This window comes from Cornus florida, unplaced genomic scaffold, assembly GCF_030987335.1.
Source record: "Cornus florida cultivar Cherokee Brave unplaced genomic scaffold, ASM3098733v1 CherokeeBrave_3.0.0_Hap2_Chr08, whole genome shotgun sequence".
Lineage (NCBI taxonomy): Eukaryota > Viridiplantae > Streptophyta > Magnoliopsida > Cornales > Cornaceae > Cornus > Cornus florida.
Window position 1 is genome coordinate 80,267,190 of NW_026775578.1, and position 12,405 is coordinate 80,279,594.

A 12,405-nucleotide genomic window follows, 5' to 3' on the forward strand; every position below is an offset into this window, starting at 1 on the left:
TTCCCCAAAATATTCTCCAACTCATACTTCCCATTTTAGAACCTAATTTGATGTCCCAAGCTGTAATCTCTATTGTCTCCTCCTCTTCTAATGTTAACGAGAAGCCCTTTACTTGTGTTGAAATATCTGTATTATTATTATTTTTATTTTTATTAGCTATTTTCAGCCTTTTATTAGGTGTTTTATATAAGATCCCTATTATCATGGCCCCATAATCATGGGATCACGTAGATAAGATCCCCATAATCATGGAATCACGTAGATTTTGGCATATTTCTTGTTTTTCTTTGATTTGGTTTCCTTTCTTTGTACCCTATTTTTGTATATAAATATAGCTCTTGGCTCTCGGTTTGAGTAAGCCAAAACCCAAAACTTCTTATTTTACTTGATTCAGAAAATCACCACCATCCATTTTCGAAAGGGCACCAAAGCCCTTTCACCAAACAAAAATAAAGGATTCCCAATAAACCCTAAACCCCCACCCAGAAACACAAGAAAATCCTTTATACCTCACTATGGGGGAAACTCCAATAACTCTAATTTGGTGTTCTAAAAGAGTACTTTCTTACTCTTGCTATGAGCTATATAGTGTCTTACTCAAATTTCTTGCCAAACACTTCTTACAGATTTGAAACCAGAACCCTCTTGATGGGCATCACGTCTCGGCCCGAAGTCGATCATCGCCGCCAACCTCCATCAACGATGTCACCACCAAGGATATCCACATAGACCCCATCACCTCTCACCAATTGAATCTTATTCCTTGAAATTTGTTTAGTCTTGCCCAATTCAAATTTCATGTTGCAATCAAAATCTAGGTTTAGGGTTTACTAGAATCTTGGATGTATTACGCATTTGAATGCCTTTTTTTTTTTTAAGACAATCTAACTTGAATGCCTTTTTTTTTTTTTTAAAAAAAAAAAAGGGTTACATATTATTATTCTCATTCAAGCCTTTTACACATTTCTCTTTTATTCTTTCTATCTTGTATTTCTTCTTGGTATCAGAATCAGGTTGGTCCGACCGCAATGAGGGCGTTGCGAATTTTGGCACCACCCAGGAATGGTCTGAGGAGACATTGTCGATAGTTTGTGGTATAAGGATTGGTGATTCTTTCATCTATATATTTTTAAACATAAATATGAAGGGAAATGGTCTGAGGAGACAGTAATGGTTGTTAAAATGGTATTAGAGTCAAAAGAAGGCCACACATTAGGGGGTGCGTTAAAGGATTTAAATATTAAAGTTACAGTCTTTGTAAGAGCTTAAGCTTTTAGAGTAGATGGTTGTGAACATGGTTTGTTGCTTATGGTCAAATAAGACGTTTCCGCGGTGGTTTGGAGAAAAGGCATCGTTATGTCTTGGCTAGTTAATTTAATGCTGCAAAACATAGTCATTGGGTATATATTTATAAAGACCGTGTTAAGTTGAGCATCTCAGATATCTATGCAGCAACTTGAGAGGTAGTGTTAGCCAAGATATGATAGGCTAGAATCACGGATGTGACTTACCATATTAGAGCATCTCCAATGGGGTTGCCATATGAGCTGCCAATTCAAAATATAACAGGTGGGTTTAAATTGGGCTCTCCAATGGGTTGCTATATTGACTGCCAAAATTTACCTTTGCCATTTTTTGTGCCAAATCTAGCAAAACAAATAACAATAGCTATTTCTATATTTTGTGCCAAATCTAATATAAATATATGGGTTTTGAACTTTTGATTATAAAACAAGAATTACAAACCTTGATATATATATATCTGCATACACAAAATCAAGAATTACAGACCTCGATTAGTTGATTTAAAAAAAAAAATTAAAACAAAACCCGTACATACAAGTTAGCAGTTGCAGAGAGAGAGGGGGGCAAGCTTGAGAGTTGAGAGACAGTGGCTAAAGCTTGCGAACGGCGAACCCGAACTAGAACAGCGGGCGATGGAAACTGAAAGATATGGGTTTTAATTTTTTGAACAATCTGAAATGATACGCCGATATGGGTTTTGATATAGGTAATAGGTTTTGAACTTTGGATTCTTGCAGACAGATAGATAAACTGAAATATATGGGTTTTGAACCTCTGATTCTTGTAGATTTTGTAGTTTGCAGTTGCACAGAGAGAGAGAGTGAGGGCAAGTTCTTAGAATTGAGAACGAGGATAGAGATGGAGGCAATTGGGGAGGCTGAAATGATTTGCCCTAAAAAAATATATATTTATAATAATAATATAATCAAATATATATAATATACATATACATATATATATATAATATATATAAATTTCCGAAAAAGAAAAAAAAATATTATATAAAAAAAATTAATTCACAAATAGTGGTAAAAAAATAATAAAGAATTTGTTTTTTGTTTTTTTTTTTTTTTGGGTTCCTTTTTTGACCAGATATTTTAGATTTTTGCTTCTTTTTAATTAGGTTTAATTTTAGTTTCCTTCTAATGTCTACAACTTGACTTGGAATGTGCTTAATATTAATATTACTGATGCAAATATGAATGGTGGGAATGGTAGTTGAAAAAGAATGGTGGTTGTGTCAAAAAATAGCATTTTGCATGCAATGCATCATTGGAGTAGAATTGGTAAAATGTAGCATTTTAACACTGTAGCACTTGTCAAAATATAGATTTGGCATGTGAAAATGACTTTTAGCATTGGAGATGGTCTTAGCAGTAGAAAAAGAAGGAAGTTGAAAAGGTGCGAGGTTTCCTAATAGAGGAGGTCATACATAAGGCTGAGATATGTGAATGAATATGCATTGATTTTATTCCGTTTCCTTTCTTGTGATAATAACATGCGCTCTTTTTAGTATAAAATACTACATATGTGAATGAGTGTTTGAAGCAAACAAAAAAAGAAAGAAGTCTTCTTACAATTGTAAGGGAGACTAAGGATACTCCAATCACTGTCGGAGCCTAGATTTCTAAAGGGAAATCTGGGAAAAAGCCTGAAGAATTGTTTATAACTGATAATAACTCAAAATATAGTGATAAAGACTTGGTTACAACTCATAAAGAGGCTGTACCTTTTATAATACTACTACTAGTGACACTTGACATCTCCTAGAAAGACTTATAGAATTCCCACACAGCTTTAATAGCACTTCATGACTTTCCTAAGTGAACACTTAGTATTCCCTATTCAAAATCATGATAGAGAGAGAGAGAGAGAGAGAGAGAACTTGTATATATGTTTTTCACACACTCAACCTAATAAGCCTATGTAGGCTTATATAAAGGTAGGGTTGCAACTTGGGCGGGCTAGCCCAGCCCAACCCGAGTCCAGCCCATAAATTTTAAAATCTGGACATATAAATTCACAATTCGGGTTGGGTTTTTTCAAAACCCAACCTTATTCGGTTTGGGCTGGGTTCAACCCGAACCCAACCCGAGAACCCAAATTAAACATTTCATAAAAAAAAAAAAATTCCACGATAAACACATATCACAAACCCTAACTTTCTCTCTCCTTATCCTTCGCTAACACTCTCTCTCATCATCCTTCTCTTCTCTTCGCTAACTCTCTCTCTCATCATCCTCTCTCTTCTTTTTGTTTCTCTCTCTGAGGCCATTCATGGGCGAAGCTTGAGAGTTGAGAGGGGGCGAAGCTTGAGAGTTGAGAGGGGCTTATTTATTTTTTTTTTTCTCCTTTCTTTCTCTCTCTTCTTTTTCTTTCTCTTTCTCTCTGCCGCCGTCCATGGGCAAAGCTTGAGAGTTGAGAGACAGCGGCTGATTCTTTGAACAATCTCAAAGTTGAAAAATCAGAGTTGAGAACGTGAACAGCGGCTGATTTTTTGAACAATCTCAAAGTTGAAAGTTGAAATTCTGATTCTTGTAGATTTAGTACTTTGCAGTTGCACAGAGAGAGAGAGAGAGAGAGAGAGAGAAGGCAAGTTCAGAGTTGAGAACGTGAAGAGAGATAGAGGCGGCGATTGGTAAGGCTGAAATGATTTGCCCTAAATATATATATATATATAATAATAATAATAATAATAATAATAATAATAATATAATAAAAAATATATAATATACATATATAATATATAATATATAATATATATAAATTTCCCAAAAAAAAAAATAATTAAAAAAAATCTCAACCCGTCAACCCGACCCAACCCGTCCGAAAAAATTCAGTTCGGGTTATGACTACAACCCATGTTGGGTGTAATTCGGGTTGGCCCAACCCAACCCGATTCTGGTTGAGGTTGGGTTGGGGCTGGGCTGGGTTGGGCCAACCCAACTTGCAGCCCTATATAAAGGATACAAGTCAACTTAATAACATAAGGGACCTATCAACTATATGTAATTACATAATAGCCCAACATATATATATAACATTCTATCACTCCCCCTCAAGCTGGAGAATATATATCAAATAATCCCAGCTTGGAACAGATAGTTCTTAACTGGTTATGACCCAATGCTTTGGTAAACATATCAGCTAATTGATTTTCAGACTTCACGAATGGAGTAGAGATGCTGCCACGTAATATTTTTTCTCGAATGAAGTGACGATCAACTTCAATATGTTTGGTCCTCTCATGAAACACAGGATTTGAGGCAATGTGAATTGCTGCTTGATTATCACAGAACAATGGAGTAGGAGCTTCAACTGTCAACCCAAGTTCTTTTAGAAAATGTTGTATCCAGGTCAACTCACTAGTAGTATGGGCCATTGCCCTATACTCAGCTTCAGCACTAGATCGAGCTACCACCGTTTGCTTTTTACTTTGCCATGTAACTAGATTTCCTTCTACAAATGTGCAGTAGCCTGTAGTAGATCTCCTATCTGAAGGAGAACCGGCCCAGTCGGCATCTGTAAAACCGTCCACCCTGAGATGACCATGTGGTTTATATAGTAACCCAAAACCTGGAGCTCGCTTGAGATATCGGAGAATCCGAAGAACAGCAATCCAATGTGGCATTCTAGGGGTTCCCATGAATTGACTTACAACACTAACAGCATATGAAATATCAGGTCGAGTGATAGCGAGATAAATTAATTTCCCAACAAGGCGACGAAATCTGCCCGGGTCATTAAATAGATCACCCGCATTAGCTAATGTTTTGTATTTGAATCCATAGGAGTATCAACCGGACAACCACCTAACATACCTGTTTCTTCTAATAAGTCAAACACATACTTTCGTTGGGATAAACTTATACCCATCTTGGATCTAGCAACTTCAATACCCAAGTTTACCCAAGTCTTTAGTGTGGAATCGATATTGCAGAAACAACTTCAACTTAGCAATGCCTTCAAAATCATCACCTGTGATCACAATATCATCTACATACACCACAAGAATTATAAAGCCAGCTTTAGTGCGCTGGTGAAATACTGAATGGTCAGTCTGACACCTGTGAAGACCAAACTTTATTGCCGCCTGAGAGAATTTTCCAAACCAAGCCCGTGGAGATGGTTTCAATCCATACAGGGCCTTTTTAAGGCGACAAACAATGTGAAGATACTCCCCCTGAGCAACAAACCCAGGTGGTTGCTCCATATAAACCTCTTCTGCTAAGTCACCATGCAAAAAGGCATTTTTAATGTCTAACTGAAAGAGAGGCCAATGTCTATTAGTAGCAAGAGAAATCAAAACACGAATTGAAGAAATCTTACCAATAGGGGCAAACATCTCATCATGGTCAATACCGTAAGTCTGGGTATAACCTTTGGCAACAAGACGAGCTTTTAAACACTCAACGGACCCATCTGGAAGATACTTCACAGTGTATACCCAACGACAACCAACCGGTTTGACACCTGAGGTAATGGAACAAGATTCCACGTGCCATCCTGATGCAAAGCATCCATTTCATCTTGCATTGCTTTCCTCCAGCCCGAATCAGACAAAGCATCCTGCACAGTCTTAGGAACAAATGTAGTAGACAACTGAGTGGAAAAACATGAGCAGAATGGCGATAAGGAATTATAAGAGACATAATGAGCAATGGGATGATTAGTGACAAACGAGCAAGTACCTTTACGAAGTGCAATAGGCAAGGAATCAGATAATGGATTGTGTTGGATCCAAAGACTCCGAAGACGATGGAGGAGGCACAACAGCAGATGGCTTTGGTCTTCGAGTGTACACCTGTAACGGGGCAGGCAAAGGAGATCTAGGTTGAAGAGAAAGTGAGGGAAGAGGAACGGTAGGAAGAGGCGACTCAGGAGTAATATCAAGAATTGAATCACCATCTGAAAAATATGGGATGGACTCACGAAAGGTCACATCCGCGCTAATAAAGTACCGTTGAGAAACAGGACTATAGCAGCAATAACCTTTGTGAGAACGAGAGTATCCAATAAATACACACTTTGTGGCACTTGGGTCAAGTTTATCAAAAACCAGGACTAAGATTGTGTACATAACATATACATCCAAAAACTGTAGGAGTAAGAGAAAACAAAGGAGAATCAGGAAATAAAATAGAATGTGGAGATTTGCCATCTAATATAGATGACGGCATATAGTTAATAAGATGATAGGCAGTAAGAATAGCATCACCCCAAAATCGTTTAGGCATGCGCATATGAAACAAAAGAGCACGGGTTACATCTAAGAGGTGTCGATTCTTACGTTGATAAGTTCTGCAACTCCATTTTGTTGAGGAGTATAAACGCATGAATTTTGATGAATAATTCCTTTATCACTAAGGTATGTATCAAAGGGGGTTGAAGAATATTCCTTAGCATTATCAGAACGTAGAATAAGAATTGGGCATCCAAATTGAGTTTTGATTTCTTTTCGAAATTTTTGAAAAATTAAAAATAACTCGGAACGATATTTCATCAGAAACAACCAAGTCAGGTGAGAATAATCATCCACAAATGTCACAAAATAATGAAATTTATTGATTGAAGAATGCTTTATTGGACCCCATACATCTGAATGAACCAAATGGAAAGGACTAGAGACACGATTACTAACCCTAGACTTGAAAGACACGCGATGGTGCTTACTAAGTTGACAAACTTCACATGACAAGAATTTCAAATGACTAAAACTGGGAACTTGACGCTACAAAACTTGAAGTGATGGGTGACCAAGACGACAGTGCCACTGGAATGGAGACAGAGAAGACTGAAGAGCCACATGATACGGTGCCAAATCAAAGTAATATAAGTCACCAGCTTCATACACCGTACCAATCTTCTTCTTCGTCTTGAGATCTTGAAACACACAAAAAGTAGGATAAAATGTAACAGAGCACTGAAGAGATTTAGTAAGCTTACTGATAGACATTAAATTAAAGGGAAACTGAGGAACATATAAAACAGACGAGAGAGACAAGGAATCACTAAGTTGAGTTGTCCCCAATCCTGAAACTTTAGTGGATGAACCATTAGCAAGGGTAACTCTTTGAGAAGGAGGTAAAAAATTAAAATCAGATAGAAGAGAAGAACATCAAGTCATATGATCGGATGCTCCAGTGTCTATGATCCAAGGACTGCGAGTGGAAGACAATAGACATGTGTGTGTAGTACTTGACTGGGCAAAGGTAGTCGTGGAAGATGAATATATGCTTGCTAATAAGACAAAAACTTAGTATACTCATCACGTGGAACAGGGACCGAATCTGATTCAGCTACGTTGTGAGATCCAGAAGCGACATCATTCGGAGAGGAGGAAACTTGATTTGCATAACTAGATGGTTTGCCATGAAGGTCCCAACAAAAATTCACAGTATGATTAGAAAGGCCATAATGAGTACATTTTCGTGATTCCTTGCCACAGCCACAGCCACGGCCACGTCCTCCCCATGAATCACGACTGCCACAGTAAGCATTATTTTCACCCTTTGAAACTATCAATGCTGAACGCTCACCACTCTGCCCAGTATTCAAAGTTAGGTATCACTTACAAGTGTAGTGCGCTGAAGTCGAGAAAACACATCAGCAAGAGATGGGAGTGTGGGACTGCCCATAATCTGTGAATGAAAAGACTCGTATGCTGATGACAAACCAGTAAGAAAACGGACAACATTAAAGTCCTTATGTTGTTGCGTACTTCGAACATCAGCAGTAATGGGCTGATACATATTAAGCTCCTCACAGACTCCCATAACTTTGGAATAATATTCTTCTATACTGTGATGACATTGTTTAAGATTGAAGTACTGCTTACAGAGCTCATAAACACGAGTGATATTACTTGTCCCAGAATACAGTTGCTGCAATCTGTCCCATATCTCCTTGGCAGTATCCAAATAAAGTAAAGTTGAACTGATTTGGGGTTCAATACTGTTTATCATCACAGAGATGATCTGAGCATCTTCCTTTTCCCATACATCAAAAGAAGCATCAGTTTCCTTGAGTTTCTCTTTAGTCAGTTGAGTACCAAGGCCTCTACCTTTGAGAAATTTTTTAACAGATTTAGCCCACAATATGTAATTCTTCCCATTGAGTTTAGCTGAAGTCATGGGAAAATGAAGACCGGATGTGGGAGAAAACAAATCTGAACTGGACGCCATGTTGAACCCAGCAAAACAGAGAAGAAAAAGAAGCAGAATTTGTATTTTGGCTGAACGTGGTTAACAGGCAGGATCTGGGCTATCTCAAGTTTAGTAAACCAGGGTTGGAATAGCTATCCCAGGTTTAGTAAACCAGGATTGGAATAGCATAATCATGTAGCCAAACACGGGTCTTCTTCTTCACACCTTCACAAACGCCGGTGAACAAAGCAGCGGAGATAATGGCGACCCAGTCACAAGCAACGACCGAATCAATAGGCAGCTACCTTTGCAACTTCCGGCCAAAAAAAAGGCGAATCGATGAACCTCACCTCTGTAAATCAAGACGGCAGATGTCGGCGAGCTCACTGACAACCAAAAAGAAGCTGCCGGCAATGACGATGACGAACAATGCAGATCTGACGACGACAAATGACGATGCAGATCTGATGACGGTGAACGAGGAGCTGCCGGTGACGAACAAAGAAAGCAGGGACACCTGCACCACGATCGCGATTCCGATCGTGATTCCGATCTTAAACAACACAATTACAGACCCTCACACCCATGAATTCCTGTAGCTCTGATACAATGTTCAAAAGCATAAGAGAGAGAGAGAGAGAGAGAGAGAACTTGTATACTCCCTCTGTCCCTTATTAGTAGTCCATTTTTCTCTTTTTACATGTCCCAAATTAGTTGTCTTCTTTGAAAAGTCAAAGCATCTTTTCTTTATATTTCCATCATTGTCCTTTATCTTTTTAAAAAATTTCAAACTTTGTAGCTATATATATTTAAATTAAAAAGGACAATTTGGTAATTTTAAAAGGGGACAATGCATTAATTGTATGTCCCCTTAAAAAGTTATAAAACCAAAGATGGACAACTAATAAGGGATGGAGGTAGTATATATTTTTCACACACTCAACCTAATAAGCCTATGTCGGCTTATATAAAGGATATAAGTCAACTAAATTACACAAGGGCCCTACCAACTATATGTAATTTCATAATGGCCCAACATATATATATATATATATATATATATATATATATAACATTCTAACAGTCCCAAAGTTTAATTAGTTACTACCCAAAAACCAGAATGACTCTTTGACTTTTTTTCTTCAAGGCACTTCCCAAAGCACCATTAATGATTTGCGTCAGTGTTTAAGCCTCATCCAAGCTTTTACATATTCTTATTCTCATTCAAGCCTTTTACACATTTCTCTTTTATTCCTTCTATCTTGTATTTCTTCTTTGCCCAAGTATTTTATGAAGTTGGCAATGTAGTGGTTCCATTTCCATGCATTTCATTCAAACACTAGTTACTGATTATTCATCTTTCTTTTGGAATTGATTAACATTTTATAGGGCTTTTTTTTTTTTTTTTTTTTTAATTATTATTTCTTTCTATTTTTCTCTTTCTTTCTTTCTCACTTGAACTTGTGTGTTGTAAGCATGCTGTCATTGAGTAAATTATGTCGTTTTCATGCTTACTGAAAAAAGGATTTATAAGTCATTTATCGTCATTTCAAGTTTATATCTGAATGTTTTCAATGAATGTGTATGCTCTCATGGTGCTGAGTGAGATATTTGATGCTAGTTTAGTGCACCATGTAAATTATTTCTTTCCAGCTGGAAGTAGCTGTTGAATTGTTTTTTGCTATTCTCCAAAAAATGTTTTTTTTTTTTTTTTTTTTTTTTGTTTAAAAAAAAAACTCAAGGAGTTTGGAATTATTTGTCTTTTTGTTTCTAGGATAATATTTTGTTTTAGTGACTAAATGGCCGATTTTGAAATGCATTCTTGCAATATTCACCCTTAAGGTCCTCTTCAATGTCTTCTCTATGAATCATATTTGGCAAATTTTACCTTTCCGATCGCATGGCTGGTCCTATGCTTCACAGGTTTTTAAAGTATCATATATGGATTTTTAATTGTATTAATAACTACACTAGGTTGTTTAAATTTGTTCTTCTTGGCAGGCAAATACAAGTGTTGCGAGATCACTTGGAACATATTTCTTATCACAAATTTCAATGATCTTTTTGGACATGCTGAATGTGTACCGGTAAAATTCATATTACAAATTTGATTAAAAAATTTCAGCCATGGAACTTCCCTATTGTTTTCTTCCCTGAAATTTTGATCTTGTCATCTGAGAAATTAGTTTCCAATTGCTACTTGTCAACATGATATTGTAATTTATATGAATTTTTGTTGATTGCCAACAGAATGTATAGTGAGCTTGTATCAACCAGTATTGCAGGAGGAGGACCTTTTGCTTCTAAATCATCTTTTGTCAAACTTTTGCGGTATGATCTAATTTGAGATTTTTGTTTTCATCTTGATTTATTTTATATGCATTCTTATTTTTTTTTTTTTATGCTCTAAACAGCTCAGTGAAGAGGGAAACCCTGAAGCTCATTGAAACATTCTTAGACAAGGCTGAAGATCAGCCACAAATTGGAAAACAATTTGTGCCCCCAATGATGGATCCAGTTCTGGGTGACTATGCTAGGAATGTGCCTGATGCGAGAGAATCAGAAGTGTTGTCACTTTTTGCCACAATAATAAATAAGTATGATATCTGTTTCTTATTACATTTTCTGTACAACTTTTTTTTCTTCAACTATTGATAGTGGCAATTGCAAATAAAACTATTTATTTTAGCTCACAAGATAGTAAACAATGTTAAATGTCATAAATTTTCAAGTTCTTGTATATTAATTTGTGCTTGTTGACCCCAATATTAAATGTTGTGATGCAATGAAGCTACCTTTGATAATACCTGTGAGAAGAACACTACCATAACACTAGGCTTTGATGAAAAGTTAGGGCAAGGCCGGTGACGTAGACCTAGTGGGTGAATACGCATTGAAAGCTTAGTTAACTTTAACTAATTTTGAAACTTCAACTATTTTTTTATACTTTAACTAAAATACCAATAATTTAAAATTTAGAGTAACACAATAAATATTAAACCACTTATCATCATGCAATAAACATATAGTCAGACCCAAGGTGCAATAAGGCGCTAGAGGTCCTTTGGAGCCTAGGTGCAAAGCAAGGCGCGCACCTGAGTGAAGCAAGGCGCACAATTTTAAAATTAAATTACTATTAGAGCATGCATATTCCATATTAAAGGTGCAATTGTTGTCCAACACACAACAGGCACAAGTGTCACGCTTGTATGAGCATAAAGCCTACTCACGGCCAGGTGTGCCTTTGATAACATTGCATATAGTAAAAAAAATAAAAAAATTTGGTAAGAGCGCTTAATTCTCTAACGTATCCTCCCTCAAGTTGTTGATAAATGAGATTGTTTAACTGATATCGAGATTTTCTGTTGTTTGTGAATTTAGGTGTTGTTTGATAATCCAATTTAGCACTTAATTCTGAATGTATTTGTTGAAATATCTTTATTATTATTATTATTTTTATTTTTGTTAGTTGTTTTTAGCCTTTTATTAGGTGTTTTATGTAAGATCCCTATAATCATGGGATCACGTAGATAAGATCCCCGTAATCAGGGAATCACATCGATAAGATCCCCATAATCGGGATCACATAGATTTTGCCATATTTCATGTTCTTCTTTGATTTGATTTCCTTTCTTTGTACCCTTTTCTTGTATATAAATATAGCTCTTACTCTCGGTTTGAGTAAGCCAAAACCCAAAAGTTCTTGTTTTTTGTATTAGAGCAAAACAAAAAAACCTTCGCCTCCTCATCTTCCTTCCCCAACGACGCCACATTCTCTCTCCCTCCCTCCTCTTTCCTTCACCTCCGGCCCACCTCCATCTCCTCCCAGCCCTTGACTCATTTTTTAGGAGAATTCCCTTTGGTTTTTTACGACCAAGGGTCCTTTCGGTTTCTCCCCTTTGTGGGCTGTTGGTGTTTGTTCGACAGCATATTTGGAGGAAAGCGCTGATTTTTC

General features: G+C 36.8%; 1 protein-coding gene across 1 annotated transcript in view; it reads left to right on the forward strand.

Annotated features, from left to right (window-relative positions):
• Positions 1–12,405, forward strand: part of LOC132268185 (protein EXPORTIN 1A-like) — a 105,018-nt gene that overhangs the window by 72,950 nt on the left and 19,663 nt on the right. Inside the window, exons 23-25 of the mRNA XM_059768968.1 lie at positions 10,452–10,537; positions 10,701–10,781; positions 10,865–11,047. Of these exons, the coding sequence (XP_059624951.1) occupies positions 10,452–10,537; positions 10,701–10,781; positions 10,865–11,047 (350 nt within the window). The remainder of the gene's footprint in view (positions 1–10,451; positions 10,538–10,700; positions 10,782–10,864; positions 11,048–12,405) is intronic.